Genomic DNA, 16958 nt, shown 5'->3' with positions numbered 1-16958 from the left:
TCACTTTCATCGCTTTCGTCCCAAGTAGCTTTCATGGCCTTCCTGCTCTTCTTTGAAATGGATTTTCTTTGAGGATAGTCCCACTTCACGTGTCTGGACTTTTTGCATTCATAACAGATGATTGTATCTTTGTTGCTCTTTTCTCCTTTGCCTTCTTAATTGTTGACTTTCTTTGAGAAGTTCCTTTTCCTAAAATGCTTTTTGAACTTCTTGGTCAAGTAAGCGAACTCATCATTTAGTACAGCTTCAGTTTCAGAGTCCTCTTGAACTTGAGTGGACTTTAATGCTAGACTTTTCTTCTTTTTGACATCTTCTTCCACATTGGCCTTCATGATTATCTCATGTGTCATGAGAGATCCAACAAGCTTCTCCAGTGGAAGTTTTGAGAGGTCTTTTGCTTCTTGGATCGCCGTCACCTTAGCTTCCCAACTCTTAGGCAATGATTTAAAAAAATTTCTCACATTTTCAGAGGTGGTATAAGATTTTCCTAATTCCTTCAAAGCATTAACAATATTCGTGAACCTAGTAAACATTTCAGATATAGTTTCATTTGCATCTATTTTAAACAATTCATAATTATGAACTAACATGCTACTCTTTGACTCTTTAACTTGATTAGTTCCTTCATGAGTTACTTCAAGCATATCCCAAATTTCTTTAGCAAAATTACATGCAGAGACTCGATTAAACTCATCAGGACATAAAGCACAAAACAGACAGTTCATGGCTTTCGCATTAATAGACAACTTCTTTTTATCTTCATCATTAAACTCTTTTTCTTCCTTAGGAATATCTTTATTATCAACTATCTTAGTAGGAATTAAAGGACCATTAAAAACAATTTCCCATATATTATAGTCAATAGAAATCAAATAAATTCTCATCCTAGTTCTCCACTATGCATAATTATTTCCATCAAACAAAGGTGTGGCCTAGTGGTAGATTGACCTTCACCATACCCGTTAGTTGCCATACGCTCAAACAATTAAGTTCTTCGAAAGAGGAAGAGAATATAATTTTTTTTTTTTAAAAAATTTTGTAAAGAGAAATACTTTTCCAAAATTTAGATTTTAATAAAAAAGATTTCAAAGATTAAGAAGTAGAGAAAAAAAAAGTTTTAATAACCAATTTTCAAAAAAAAAAAAAAATGAAAACAGCTTTTAAAACTCAATTTTTCAAACTTTTTGCAAAAATTAGAAAAATTCCAGATTTAATAAGATTAAAAAAAACATAATGTAAAATAAAAAAAAAATACAAAACCTTTTTGAAATAAGAAAACCGAGCTACCTGCTCTGATACCAATTGTAGGATCTAAAGGCAACACTAGAGGGGGGTGAATAGGGTTGACTACCAATTTTTTTTTTAAATAATTTTATCTTCAAACAATGCTCAATAAAGTTAACCTACTAATTTGATTAAGAAAATTTATGCAAGACAAAACTTAAATCATGCAAGCTATGATAACTTCAAATTTAAAGACAATTTAATCAAGGATAAATTTAAATGACACACTAAAAAGTAAATCATGCAATTTGGAAAGATTAAAAAAATAACTAAGACAAGAAGCAAAAAATTTGAAAACAAGGAATAAAAGAGAGAGAGAGGAAGAGAAAACACCGAGAATTATAGTGGTTCGACAAATTGCCTACTCCACTCTCCACGACTCCTTCTTGGGTATTTCACTAAGTGATCCTCTTACAGGTGAGGACCAAACCGACACACGACCCTCTTTTTCCTAGGCTAAAGAGAAATCCAAGATCCTTTTTACTAGTTCAATATCAAAACAATTTATTTTTCTCACAACCCAAGGTGTACCCACACCTTAATACAATTCCCAAAAATTAAAAGAAAACCTCACAATATTGCCTCTTGAAGGCTAAATACATAAGTTGAGCACTAAAAAAAACTCACAAAAATAACTTTAGGCCAATTTAGGAGCAAGAAGGACAAGAATTTGAGAGTAGGGAGAATTGAGAGCTTAAGACTTGAGAGCTTTTTTGTGTGTCAATGAAGAGTAAAATCAAGTCGAATTTATAGGCGAGGGAAATAAATTTTGGCCATTGGATATGATTACAAATGAAGGGTGGAGATTGAATAAAAATAGAAAAAGGGGATTTGAAAAGGAATTTTGAAAGATTGGAATTATTGAGATTTGGAGAATAAAAAGGATTTGAAGGATGAAAATTTATGAAGGAAATCAAATTTGAAAGGGCTGAAATTTAATGAGAATTTGGAGAAAATTTGATTAGGAAATTAAAGGAAAATAAGAAAATAAAAATGAAAATAAAAATAGTCGGATGATATGAGCACCACGCGCACAAGGGAAGAGATTGAGCGTCACGCACTGCATTCTATGAAGAAATCGTAGGCACGTGTGGCGCACGCGCGCGTGAAGCTGGGTGACCGCCATTTGTCATTATCTCATTCGTCCACGGTCGCCACGTCACTGCCACATCATGTGCCATGTCATCGCCACGTCAGCAAAAAATGACTGGTTGGAGCGTCACATCATTTGCCACGTCATCAATATTGCCCGTTTGTGTGCCACGTCAGCCACCACGTCGGATGCCACATCAGCAAGGTGCCACGTGTCACTGCCATGTTGGATTTCCTCTCCAATCTTCTTTTGCTTATAACTTTCTCGTTTGAACTCCGATTTGAACAATTCAAATTGTGTTGGAATCGTCTTTCCGAGCTCTACAAGATAGTGACTCTGAAACACTGAAAATGTTAGTACAAAAAAAAAATTGAGTTTGTTATTATCAAAATACTTTGTTTGATTGAAGCCCTAAAGCTAACGGTTCAACTATCCAAGGTAAAAGTTACTCTTGGGAAAACCTAAAAGTCACTTAGTTAAAATCCTTAGCTATGTTTTCTCTAAGTAAGCTAAACCCTAGGTTATAAAATACTCAGTGGAAGGAAGAGGCATATCAGATATGTCTATGATTCCACTCATGTTTCTCCCTGTATGTTCACACCGTGAGATTCATGCTTGGCCCCGAGATGCCAGGATGCATCCCCTTTAAGATGGTGTTTGCATGAGTCAATATCAAGGTGGACGAAGAGAGTATTTATAGTAAGTGGGTGAAGGGTGTGTGTCAACACGTCCTAAGGTCTCTGTCATTGGTTCACACCGTGAGATCATTCTATACGCCCTAGTGTCGCCCTGGAAGCGGCCCCCTTCGGATGGGTTTTGTGCAGTTGATCAATATCAAGGTGACTTTAGGTTTTCCCAAGAGTAACTTTAGGTTTAGGTTTTGGGACTATAGGTTTTGCCCTAATTGTATTTTTTCCCTTCAGATTGGCCTTTTGGGACGGACCTCTAGGGCTTAAAATGGCATATCACAGTTACGGGAGATTGTTAAGTAAGTTAATGATCTTTTGGCCAAATCAATGATGGCTTGTCGTTATAGGAACAAGAGTTGTTCTGGTATTAATGACTGGTTGAGATCTTCTCAATTCAAAGGAGGGATAACTTACCTTCTTCGGCGACTTTTGTCCTAAACCTTTGAAGCGTCATTGCGAAACTAGATGTCACACAGGGTTCATGTTAGTTTTGCTAAAACCTTATTGGATGTTGTTTTGTTTTACAACGGGTATTTGCTTAAAACCTAACGTAGGTCAATGTGTTTTTCTTTTTAGCAACTCGTTAGTATTTCCGTTTAAAGTTTTTAAAAATGACCAATTACTTAAAGTGGAAAGAATCAGGTGAAACGAATTTCATGGCAAACGACCTTCATCCCACTATTCTCCAAAAGAGGAGACAAGACAGTAAATACGATTTATTGGTCTTGGAGACATGTCTGGTAGAGAATGATAATTCTGCCTAGATCCTTGATTCAGGTGCTACCAACCATGTCAGTTTCTCTTACCAAGGATTCAATTCCTAGCAAACGTTACCACAGGGAGAGATGACTCTTCGAGTCGGTACTGGTGAGGTTGTTTCAGCTATTGCTGTAGGCAGGCTGAAGTTATTTATTGACAAGAAACGTTATCTATTACTGGATAATGTTTTTGTAGTTCCTCATATTAAGAGGCACTTAATATCAGTTTCTTGTCTCATTGAACAAGTCTATGTCGTCTCCTTTTCTGAGAATAAAGTGTTTATTTTCAAGAATGGAATGGAGATTGGTTATGGTTCAATGGAAAATAACTTATATGTACTAAGGTCGTTAGTCATAAAAGCCTTGTTTAACACTGAAATGTTCAGTATGACAACAACAACTAAAAGACCAAAGGTTTCTCTAAAGGAAAACGCCCATCTTTGGCATCTAAGGTTAGGTCACATCAACCTCAATAGGATTGAGAAGTTGGTGAAAAGTGGACTTCTAAAGAGTTTAGAAGAAAACTCCTTGCCGATATGTGAATCATGTCTCGAAGGCAAGATGACCAAACGACCTTTTACTGGAAAAGGTTACAGAGCCAGGGAAGCCTTGGAGCTTGTACATTCAGACCTCTATGGTCCGATGAATGTTAGAGATCGAGGTGGGTATGAATACTTCATCTCTTTCATAGATGATTATTCAAGGTCTGGGTATCTCTTCCTAATGCAACGTAAGTCTGAAGCCCTTGACAAACTCAAGGAGTATAAAGCTGAAGTTGAAAACTTGTTAGGTAAAAAGATAAAAACACTATGATCTAATCATGGTAGAGAGTATATGGACCTCCAATTCCAGAACTATATGATAGAACATGGGACTGCGTCCCAACTCTCGGCCCCTGGTACAACCCAGCTGAATGGTGTATTAGAAAAGAGAAACAGGACCTTGTTAGACATGGTTCGGTCTATGATGAGTTATGCTCATCTTCCAGACTTGTTTTGGGGTTATGCAGTGCAGACTGCATGTTGTATCCTAAACAACATTCCTTCGAAAAGTGTTTCTGAAACATGTTTTGAGTTATGGAGAGGCCGTAAAGGTAGTTTACGCCACGTCAGGATTTGGGGCTGTCCGGCACATGTGCTAATGACTAACCCAAAGAAGTTGGAACCGCGTTCGAAGGTTTGCCTCTTTGTGGGCTATTCCAAGGAAACGAGAGGAGGATACTTCTATAATCTAAGTGAGAACAACGTGTTTGTTTCCACTAATACTATCTTCTTAGAAGAAGATCACATGAGGGATCATAAGCCACGAAGTAAGCTCGTTTTACGTGAGATCTCAAGTGAGACTGAGACTGCTGAGGGTTCAACAAGAGTTGTTGAACAGACCGATAGATCAACAAGAGTTGTTGAGGTCGGGACGTCTAGTCAACCAGCTCAAGAATTGAGACTGCCTCGTCGTAGTGGGAGGGTTATAAACCCACTGGATCGCTACATGGGTTTGACTGAAGCCCAACACGTCATTACGAATGATGAGGTCGAGGATCCATTGTCTTTTAAGAAAGCCATGGAGGATGTTGACAAAGATCAATGGGTTAAGGCCATAAACCAGGAAATGGAGTCTATATACTTCAATAATGTCTGGGAGCTTGTTGATCCACCTGATGGGGTGAGACCTATTGGGTGTAAGTGGATCTATAATCGAAAGAGAGGTGTAGATAGAAAGGTACCTTTAAGGCTAGACTCGTGACAAAGGGTTATACCTAGGTTAAAGGAGTTGATTATGAGGAAACTTTCTCACCTATTGTCATGCTAAAGTCTATCAGGATTCTCCTGTTCATAGCCACATTTTATGATTATGAAATATGGCAAATGGACGTCAAAACTGCCTTTCTGTATGGTAATCTTGAGGAGACCATCTATATGATTCAACCATCATAGTTCTAGATCAAGAGCAAAGAGTTTACAAGTTTAATAGGTCTATTTATGGGCTGAAACAAGCATCTCGATCTTGGAACATCAGATTTGACACTGTTGTCAAGTCGTTTGGCTTTGACCAGAACGTTGATGAGCCTTGTGTTTACAAGAAGATCATCAACAACTCAGTAGCTTTCCTGGTATTGTATGTGGATGATATCCTACTCATTGAGAATGATATAGAATATCTGACTAACATTAAGAGTTGGCTAGCTGCCCAGTTCCAAATGAAATATTTGGGTGACGCACAGTATGTTCTCGAGATCCAAATCATTCAGGATCGTAAGAACAAACGATTGGCCCTATCTCAGGCATTGTACATTGATCAAATGTTGATCAGGTATAGGATGCAGGATTCTAAGAGGGGTTTGTTACCTTTTAGGCATGGAATAGTTCTGTCTAAGGATCAATGTCCTAAGACACCTCAAGAGGTTGAGGAGATGAGATGGATTCCCTATGCTTCTGTTGTAGGAAGCTGATGTATGCAATGTTGTGTACTAGACCCGACATTTGCTATGCAGTAGGGATTGTTAGTCTGTATCAGTCCAATCTAGGATTTGATCACTGAACGGTGATTAAGACGATTCTCAAGTATCTTCGAAGAACGAGGGACTACATGCTTGTGTATGGAGATAAGGACCTGATCCTTACAGGATACACAGACTCTGACTTTCAAACTGATTGAGATTCTCGCAAATCGACATTGGGGTCAGTGTTTACTCTGAATGAAGGGGCTGTAGTTTGGCGAAGCATCAAGCAAGGATGCATCGCAGACTCCCCTATGGATGTCGAATACGTAGCGGCTTGTGAAGCAACTAAAGAGGTTGTTTGGCTGAGGAAGTTCCTTATAGATTTGGAAGTTGTTCAAAATATAGATTTGTCTATCACTCTTTATTGTGATAACAACGGGGCTGTGGCAAATTCGAAGGAGCCTCGGAGTCATCGTCGAGGTAAGCACATAGAACAGAATATCACCTGATCAGGGAGATTGTGCGTCGCAGTGATGTGATAGTCAAACATATCGTATCGGAGCACAACGTTGCTAATCCCTTTACAAAGGCACTCACGGCTAAAGTGTTCGAGGGTCACTTGGAGAGTCTGGATCTGCGGGACATGCGACATCTTGTCTAGGGCAAATGAGAGATGATACTAGGGTATGCCCTAGTTTATTGTATATTGTACATTTTTATATTATATTGTACATTAGTCTCACAAGTAATTAGAACAAGTGGGAGATTGTTAGGATTGGTGTCCTAATTCTCCCAGAGTCTCGTTGTTTTGTAAAGATACACATTGTTCAATGAATAAAATAAATGTTATTTAATTTTGGCATTTACTCATATCCAATAAACAAAGCTCCTTGGTTATCTTATGTGAACTTAAGCATGTACATATGATATACAAGTAGATCATGCCTTAAGTGATAACCTAAATCGGTCCGTAGTATAAGGATTAAGGTGGGATACCTGATCCTGGTGACATTACGGATACGACCCACTTTATAGAGGTTTGCAAGTGTTGTAAACTACTACAGATGGTAGATCCTGACCATTTATGTGGAGACGTGGAGTGGGGGTGTCCTATACAAAGAGTTTGTATAAGACCTAGACCACGAGATGATTAGACTCTGTATATAACGTTGTTGATACTAGAGACTTGCATCTCACCTAAATGACCATAGGTGACACGACCTCAATCTTGAGTGTTTTGGGAACTCCTGCCTTTGAGAGCGGTCCTTTGATTAGTATGGGTGAGAGTGGCCAAATTGCCAACTCAACATTCCTACCTTTTTGGGGACTTGTTTGATCCGGGAGCTGGGAACTCAATCCACAAGATGAAATTCACTTCTTTCTCGAAGCAGGGATAAGTAGAGAGATTACTCCCTTAAGGGCTGATTCCAAAGCTTGAACATAGTGGCCACAACTTCTCTTTGGAAGAGAAGACTCAATCATAGTAGGACTATGACTTATGTTCATTAGAAGGATCAGTGGTACTTAAGGAGATAGATGTAATTACAGGGGCATAATAGTTATTGGCCCAACTACACTTACGAGCGATCTGTGAAGGGTTGTCGTACTGCTAATTGGTTATGATGGGCACATAATACATCTGTAGTAGGGAGAGTTCAGCTGTTGGTCTTTAGTGGAGTGGCAGTTAACGGATGGTGGATCCCGTGACTAAAGAGTTTAGTAGTTATTTACATACCGTTGGAGCTTCGGAGCTACAGGTCTATGAGGTCCCCTTGGTAGCTTGGATTCTTTTGAGGACCAGTTCTTGGTGTTGATTTGAAATATTCAAATTGACAATAGGTATTTTGATTATATATGATATAATCGGTATGATGTATAAGATACATCTAGTGGAGGATTGATCTAAATGAGATTTACATTAAGTACCATGGAATAGAAAAAGAACTATGGTTTATATGTTTCATAAAATGAAATATTAAAACTATAGGTTATAAATATAGTATGATAAGTTGGTTATCATTTATGTTTATAATAATATTAATTATTAGATAATTCTTATTTTTTCTTTTAAATAACCAAAGTAGTGGGTGGTTATTGAATCATGGTAACCGTGAGTTTAAAAGAAAAGTGGTTTTCTATTTTGAAAAAGAGTTTTTTTACAAAAGTTTGAAAAGTTTTTTTGAGTTTTCTCTCTGTGCAAAGAAACTCACGAAAGTCGTCAAGTAAATACGAATTTACTAAACAACGGCTGGCGAGCTAAACGATCGTGCAGGTGCGAGCTAAACGATCGCATAGTTTTGCTAGACGATCGCTGGCCCAAGGTAAAAGATCGTGTAGTGTTTGTAGGCGACAGATCGAGCTAAACGATCGCATAGCTTTTGCTAGACGATCGCAGGCGACAGACCGAGCTAAACGATCGCATAGCTTTTACTAGACGATCACATAGCTTTATCTAAACGATGGGGCATCGACCTATACGATAGGTCTCCGCCTTCTCCCACTTGCCCAATCGTGTATGCTATCGTTGTTTCCTCCGTTCGTCTGCCTCATACCAAGTCCGAACAGAGCCCACCCTCTGGATTCTCATATCGAGAATACCAAGGTCGCCTTGTTGGTGGTGTCAGACTCAACTCGGCACCGTCGAGGTTTTCTGGAGGCCGTTCGTGGTGCTGTGGAGATCGTTCGTGTTGCAGAGGAGATCGTGACTGAGAAGATCGTTGAGGACGAACACGAAGTGTTCGTGCGGTGTTCGGTGCTATGGTGCGGTCATGTAGATCAGGCATTCGAGGTCGTTGTTGTTCGAGTGTTCGTGCGCAACGGAGCATGGAAACACATTTTCATATGTGTGTAGAGTTTGATCTCTATTCATTTGAGTGTATTCATGCTGTAATTTCTCTGTATGATTTGCATAACCGCTTGTTTTTGTATTCGACTATAAATATATGTTCATTCATGATTGTAATTTGGAATAGTCTTGTTCCGCTGCTCATGGAAATCAGATTCCGATTCCCTTCACTTTTGGGATCGACCTCTTACTCTACTATTACTATGTGTTAATTCTAGTTGTGGTTAGAGTATTATAAATTTTATTTATTTTGGGTAGGATAGAATTAACGACACCTATTTCACACCACTCCTCTACTTTTGATTCTCACCTTCAGAATAGTGAGAAAACTTTTGTGGTGGTGTCCAAGTGTTGCAACTTTCCTGTTGTATTCGTGGTTGACGTGTTCGAAAGGAGGAGAAGTGTTCATGATCAATGTGAGAGGAAAAACGCAAAGAAAAGTTCTCAAAGGTAAGTGTTTCTCCTTCCATTTCCTCTTTATAATTTTACTAGAAAGCATGCTAAGGTTGTATAATGTTTATCACTCTGTTTTGTACTTCTCTGCTTTTATGTTTTCCAAAATTAAATTCATTATTTCATTGACACAAGTGATCACTCGCTTCTGCATTGGAAACTCAATTCCTTCACGTTTTACCTTTGTAATTACCTATTTTCTCAAGTACCACTGTTCCCAACTTCCTATTTAGTCAACTCCCAAAATGGTAGGCTTATTGACTTTAACTCTAAGATATGTTGGTTTCAAATAAAGTTTGAAATTAGGGAGAACCTTTGCAAATTTGCAAAATAATAATTTTTCACTATTTTATTTAAATTAAAGTTTGAAATTTAAAGGAGGACCAAATCATCCAAATCAAAATAATTAAAATTCTAACTTAGTTACAATATTTATTATTATTATAGTTATTATTTAAATTAAAATTTGAATTTAAGAGAATAAATCATGAATTATCATGGATCTAAACAAATATATTTATAATCAAACAATCTAAATAAATAAAAAAAATTTTTAGATTGAAATATTTTGGTTAAAATTAAAGTTTGAAATTAAGAAGTTAACTAAATCTTCAAATCAAAATAACAAATACATTCTTTTGACTAAGTTCTTGACTAAGCATGCACTAATTTTTTTTTTTTTTTTAAAGAAAATAATATTTTTTAGATTAAACTTTAAAATTAAGAAAATAATCAAATTATCGCAATCAAAATAGATTTTTTTTTTTACTAATCGGTGATTAGTACAAATTTTTCAAAAAAGAATAGCACAAAATATTTTAGTTTATATATTATTTTTTTTTATATATAATTAATATATTGTTTTGTTATAATAGTTAATATAAACAAATTATTATTTCTTCTCACATGACATATCTTCTAATATTTTATAATTTTTTTCATGGCTTATTTAAAAACAAAACTTCTTATCCATAAGATAAACTTATATTATTAAGTTTTGTTAATAAGTTATCTTTTAAAACTCTAAACAACACATGAAACGTACGTAGTATCAAACTAATATTTATAAATTTCTAAACAGTTGTCAGGATATTTATTACATCACTTAATCATTCAATAATTACCTATTTAAAAAGCTAATAATTTCTTTAAACGGTTATTTAAATCTAGTTAAGAGATGGAATATGCCTCCCTACTAAGAAGATTTTTCGTAAAAATATATAGATTCGCAATAGGTTCCTTTAGCAATTGAATACAATTGACATAGTATTTGGATTATATACAATGAAATTAGAGGTTCGTTTCTCCCCTCCACTTATGTTATTTATTTATTTTTTTATTCCAATCCAATATTTAGTAAACACGATTAATGTAATCCTTATTCGGCATCTACCATTTTGCCTAGGTGTACATTAATTTACAACCCAACTATGCAGTTGGAAATAAATGCATTTTAATTTTTGGATTTTAATTTAAAAAGTAATACAAAAACAGAATCGAACTCACTGCACTATCTTCTCACAGAGAGAGAAATAGAGCTTCCAGGAACAACCCTAGAATTCTCTCTCGACGTTCTCCGGACTCGGAGAAACCATCCTCGGCCTTCAGTCTACCCTCCGATTACCGTTTCTCTGCGCTAAGCTTGTAAAAATGGTCAGTGTTTTCTTCTTCTCAGTTATTGTTGATTCAATTACTATGCCCCTTCCCTCATCCCTTGGTTTTTCTCATCGCGCAAGGTTTTTGTCGTTGAATTCTTTTCCCGCTTTTGTTTCTGAGGCAGGATTTATGTTAACTGCATTGTTTTCGCTATCCTATTTGTGAAACGAAACACTCTGCACTTTATCTTTGTGTAAAACCAGGGAATTCTGATGAATTATTATTTCCTTGGTTGCATGAAATTTCAGATTAAGATTTTATCTTGTGATTGCTTGTTTTACTGGTTGCGATTGCGGGTTGATGTACGGAGTAACTATCTTCTATACTGTTTTTAAGTAACTGCTGTATGATTAACTTTTTTGTTGACATGCTCAGTCATCTGTGTGGATTTTTGTGCATACCGTAATGCACCCGAGACATGTAAACACCACTCTATAATATAATTTTATTGTATTTTTTGTCGGCAGCATAAATTAAGCAGAGGACACCGAGATAAACTCCATCAATTTATGGCTATAACTGGTACAAGGTACGTTGTTGGACTATTTTTTTAAACTTTATTTTAAGCTAATTACTAAAATTTATGGCATCGAGATACTGGTCGTGTGCATTTGCTTCACTTTGTCAGTTTGTCTAAGGAAGACTAACCTTATGTGTGAAAAGAGAATAATCTAATAAATCAGTCATATCAAATAACATCGACTGACATGCACTTAAGTAAGATGTAGAGGCTGCAGAGGTAGACGCGGAATCTTGTATAAAGTATTTGTTTTCATCCTCTCCAGAAGAATTAAAATTCACGTTGAATGAGAATTTGATCTTTTTAGTTTCTTGGGATTTGAATTATATCTCAATTTCATGTTTTGACCACCAAACACTGTAGGGCTTAGTTGATACTCATTAAGACATTATAGAGTATACACGACGTTGTATACCTATACTATGTGTTGTTATTTTTCTGTTTGTTTTTTGAACTGCCTCCTTGTATATCTCATATAAAATAATTTTTTTTTTGTTATTCCAAACCGTCTCCCATTTGCCTACAAAAGATGATCTCAAATTGATTTGAAATAAAAAGTTGCAACTATTAAAGGCAAGAGCCTATTCGAGCATTTTAAGAAAAGAATTAAGAATACCAGAGTGAAGAAGAAATAGGTTAGAGGGAGAGTGTACAGAAAGATCTATGACATGTAAAGCCTCATGAGCGAATATCCAATCGCTTAACAATCGACAACCTTGGGAAATGTTTAGTTTTTTCTTGATGAAATTTTTCTTCATACGTCTAGAGAAAAGGACGAGGATGGTTGACTTGTATGCTTTGGATTAGAGTTCATTATTTCAGTTTTCTTTTGAGTTTTCATGGCTCATCATTTTAGTGGTGCCCCTTTACTTCTTATTCAAAAGATTTAGGGTTTTTTCCTTTTTTGCTGTGGTGGTTGTTTGTTGTTTGTTGTTGTTGTTGTGTGTGTGTATGTGTGTTTTTTTTGTTTCTTTTATTTTATTTATTTTGCATCAATGATGAAAAGTAGGGAGTAGAACTGATAAATTGATCTCGTGTTGTAGCCTTCTTCATATTAAGGCTAAGAAGCATGAATAATGAATTCTGGTTGTCTCATATTTTCATGGATTTAGATATTTTATTGATCATGCAGTGAAAAGGTTGCTCATCAGGCCTTGAAGGCTAGTGATTGGCATCTTGAAGGAGCTTTTGATGTATTTTACAGTCAACCCCAAATTAAAGCATTCACCGACTCTAGACATTTGGAAGAGCTTTATAACAGATATAAAGGCAAGCTTTATATTCATTATATCAGTACTTTTCTTTCTGTAAACTTGTAAAGATTAGTGAAACCATGGTGACAAAGTTTGTGATTTTCTATGAGCATGAAAGTAACAAAGTTTCTTATCTAAAATGGGCAGATCCATATGTTGATATGATATTGGCTGATGGTATCTCACTCCTTTGCGATGATCTTCAGGTAGTTGATTTACGTGTCCAACTATTTTTGATGTGCTTGATGGTTGATGGCTATAAATTTTACTACTTAGTTTTAACCACGCAGTTCTATTTTTCTACGTCTACCTATTGAATTGACGTGAATTACATTTTGTTGCAGGTGGATCCTCAAGATATTGTTATGGTATGCCTTTCAAAAATAATTTTTCTACGCAGGGCATTCATATATAAAATAAATGAATACTTTATGCTATCTTTCTCATTCTAGAGTTATCTAGATTCCATGCATGCATTCCTTTTATTGGGGGCTAAACTATAGAGAGTCATCCTGAAAAGATTACTCGTCATGCTTCATCTTGGAGAAGATATTTGAGATGGGATAGCAATATTCATATTCTCCATCTTATAATTTAGTAGCTAGGTAGAGACATTGACATAAATAACCTCAAGTTCAGGGTCCCTTTAAGTGCTTCCTTCACCCTTGTTAAAAGAAGCTGATTATTTCAATTTCACGTTATCATTAACTCTGACTGTATATTTGGTAGAACAATCATAGGATTATTTATTTGAGAGGTTTGGAAGTAGTTGATATTTTCACCTAATTCAAGAATCTCAGTTTAAATACTGATTTTGTGTCTTCTGATTAAGAGGTTTTTGCTTTTGTGTGTTTTTTTTAATATATTGTCGCAATTACCTGCAGTTGGTTGTTTCTTGGCATATGAAGGCAAACACAATGTGTGAGTTTTCCAAACAGGAGTTTATAGGTGGATTACAAGCACTAGGGTAACTAATTGTTTGCAGTCATATATTCTTTCAGACAAGAATAACATGCATGGGATCAAAATAATTCTTGTCATAATTTTAATGTTCAATTATGATGGCAGGATAGATTCTCTGGAGAGGTTTCGAGAAAGGATACCATATATGCGCTCTGAGTTGAAAGATGATCGTATGTATTCTTATGTTGTCTATATCATGTTGTAACTTATGTTATCCTGCTTATATTGGCAACAAGAATGCTGTGTGACATTGTCTCGATTTGTTATGTTGATTTTATGTCTCTCCAGAAAAGTTCCGTGAGATTTACAACTTCGCATTTGGTTGGGCAAAAGAAAAGGTACTTGTTCTTGGCTTGAATATTCCCTGGAGGATCTATTTACAGCTGTTTTCCATCTCAATGGCATGTGTGTTGGATAGCAGCATAATGTCAGCCTAAGGCATGGACTTCTAAAGTGGGTATATGTGTTTTAGGGGCAAAAATCTTTAGCATTGGACACTGCAATTGGAATGTGGCAATTACTATTTGCTGAAAAGCAGTGGCTCCTGGTCGACCACTGGTGTCAGTTCTTGCAGGTAATGTTCCTAATCTGCTGTCTGAAAATGACCAAACTTCTGTAATGTGTGGGGCAAAGCTTCCTTTGTTGGGGTATGATGTCTGTAACAAAGATTTTTTTTATTAGACACTAGCATTTGACTCGAGGAGCTTATTTATCTTGTGGATGCAAAGGACAAAACACTCTAGATATTTTATCCCGTAGCGATCCATCTTGAACAGTTTTGTAGAATGTGTTACAGGAAGGATCTTTCCTGCACAAAAGTTAGCCAGTAGTTTTCTTGTTTGGTTTCTGCTGAGGAATGTGGGGAAATTACACATTGTTGCTGTAGAGATGGAAGGTCTATACTTCTCCACTCAACCAAGAAAAAGGCTTTAGAACTTGAATTGTCTGTTGCAAGTTCCAAGTTCGAGTTGCTTGTTCTGTTTTCTAATGAATGATGATACATTCTTAATAATTTATTTGATCTATTTATATTTTGATCTTTCTTGATTCAGGCACGGCATAATAAAGCTATTTCTAGGGACACATGGTCTCAACTTCTGGAGTTTGCAAGGGTAAGAATGATAATTTAAACAGAAGGTTTAAATGCCTTAAAATATTGTTATTAAAAAAAATTCAAATCTCTATTATTATTATTTTTTTCCTGGGGATGGGCTTTATAGCCCAAACGTAAACGTGTTTTCAGTCCAATAAAAAGAAATTGTGATCCGATTAAGAATGATGAATCTAAAAGAGGCATCATCTTGAGGCGGTATGTTGAGAATCCAACCTTAAAAAAACCAAGGGATCTCACCCCTTATAAAATATAGATGGGTTACTCCTCTTATTGCTAATTGGTTTTGAGATGAAATCTCATATTATCAAATAGGTGTGAAGCACCAGTGGGCACTGACAATTTGTCACTGTGATGCTTGTTGTTGATGCTGCTAATTCCCTCTTCCTTGTCTCGATTGGTAGACTGTGGAGCCTACACTATCAAATTACGATGCCGAAGGTGCTTGGCCATACCTCATCGATGAATTTGTTGAATACCTGAACGAGAATGGCATAATCCAGAGTAATCAGGCGAATGATTTGAGTCAGATAAGGTGATATGCTACTGCAACTGGTTTTGGATCATTCAATATTTATCTTGGTGTGATTTGAATACCCTCTGGTTGAATGAATTCATTGGGGGGAAGTAAGATATAAGGGGGAAGAAGGGTGAGCGACTGACATCCGAGTGAAGACATTTTATTTGTTGTTGGATTTGGTATATCATCTATATTATTGAGTGGGAAAGTGGAATTTTATAGTAATAATACTGTGAAGTGAACAAACTCTCTTCCCTTGTGTTTTATTTCTACGCATCCACGGTATACCTATACCTTGCTGCATGGAAAATTTACTGGAAGAATTTTTATTCAATATGCGTCCATATACTGGGATGGATCTCAACTCAAGACACTATTATTCCATGCTTGTCCAACGTTACAAACAACCAAAGTATTGGTCGCCACTTTGTTTCAGGTCATGAGATGCCAATATTTACACAGTGCCTCGGATCATGGGTTGCCATTTTAATGTTTTTGGTAGAGATCTTAATCCTAATTTAAAATTATTTTCAATGTGTTTGAATATATTTCTGTATCACAATGTTATTTGTAGTTACTAGTTAAATATTAGGCTAGACAATTTTTTTTGGTACAATTGTTAGGGTGAAGATCGAACCTTCAATTTTTAAAGAAGAAAGTTATGTTAATTACGGTTTGAATTCTGTTGAACTTTATATTATATGATGTTTGACCCATTTTAATTTTTCGAAAAACAAATTGAATCATTGAATTTCTAACACAATTTGCTATATTAATTTTTCTTTAAAAACAAGTCTGTAAGATGCATATATATTATACATGTATATGTGCATTAGTATATTTGTGGAATAAGAAATTAAACCTTCCACTTTAAGGAGAAATGTAAGTCAATTATTGCTAGATTAAGGACATGTATTGGAGTGCTTTTAGAAGTAGTGATATTAACTAAAGGGATATATTAGCAAATGATTTTTAAAAGTTAACTTTTAGGGCTATTTTAAAATAAAATAAAATGAGTTTTAACTTTATAAATATAGTAAAATTTCACTGATAAATTACAATAGATTGTGATAGGTATCTATAGTAGTCTATCGATATCTATCAATGTCAGTATTTTCAGTAATTTTACTATTTAAAATAATTATCCTATTTTTTATACAATCATTTTTATGTTTGGTTTTACATTTTGTAATTATCTTGTATTTAAAACTAAATGTGATGTTAGATGACTTAAGGGTGTGTTTAGGATTTGACTTTTAGAATAGGTGTTTTGAGCTAAATTATTTAATTATAACTAGTTTTGTAAAATTATGATAAATCTTGTTAATATTTGGTTTCATATTTATATAAATGATTTAGATTTGATTAAAAAT

At 35.5% G+C, this 16958-nt stretch overlaps 1 protein-coding gene across 3 annotated transcripts; it reads left to right on the top strand.

Moving 5' to 3' along the window:
- The first annotated feature begins 10905 nt into the window (after positions 1–10905).
- On the top strand, positions 10906–15919 carry LOC120078508 (defective in cullin neddylation protein). 3 transcript variants are annotated; one of them, XR_016529714.1, is made up of 11 exons: positions 10906–11215; positions 11686–11747; positions 12871–13007; positions 13139–13197; positions 13336–13359; positions 13876–13958; positions 14060–14124; positions 14243–14292; positions 14427–14849; positions 15007–15066; positions 15470–15919. XR_016529714.1 is itself a non-coding variant. In XM_039032778.2 (11 exons), exons 1-11 carry the CDS (start codon positions 11213–11215, stop codon positions 15602–15604), a joined length of 780 nt encoding a protein of 259 aa, XP_038888706.1. In that variant the 5' UTR covers positions 10906–11212; the 3' UTR covers positions 15605–15919. The 3 variants fall into 3 exon arrangements, 2 of the variants coding, with proteins under 2 accessions (XP_038888706.1, XP_038888708.1); XM_039032778.2 differs by having other exon boundaries at positions 14427–14528; XM_039032780.2 differs by having other exon boundaries at positions 14427–14528; positions 15381–15919.
- The last annotated feature ends 1039 nt before the right edge of the window (positions 15920–16958 follow it).

Source organism: Benincasa hispida, chromosome 5 (genome assembly GCF_027475165.1).
Source record: "Benincasa hispida cultivar pf3 chromosome 5, pf3_genome.v1.1, whole genome shotgun sequence".
Taxonomy (NCBI): Eukaryota; Viridiplantae; Streptophyta; class Magnoliopsida; order Cucurbitales; family Cucurbitaceae; genus Benincasa; species Benincasa hispida.
This window is presented reverse-complemented; position numbering and strand designations above follow the sequence as displayed.

Bases quoted from the DNA above. Each gene is read 5' to 3' on its own strand.
- LOC120078508 (XM_039032778.2), top strand. The intron at 13,198-13,335 runs GTAGTTGATTTA...ATTTTGTTGCAG, and splicing joins TCCTTTGCGATGATCTTCAG to GTGGATCCTCAAGATATTGT. The intron at 13,360-13,875 runs GTATGCCTTTCA...AATTACCTGCAG, and splicing joins ATCCTCAAGATATTGTTATG to TTGGTTGTTTCTTGGCATAT.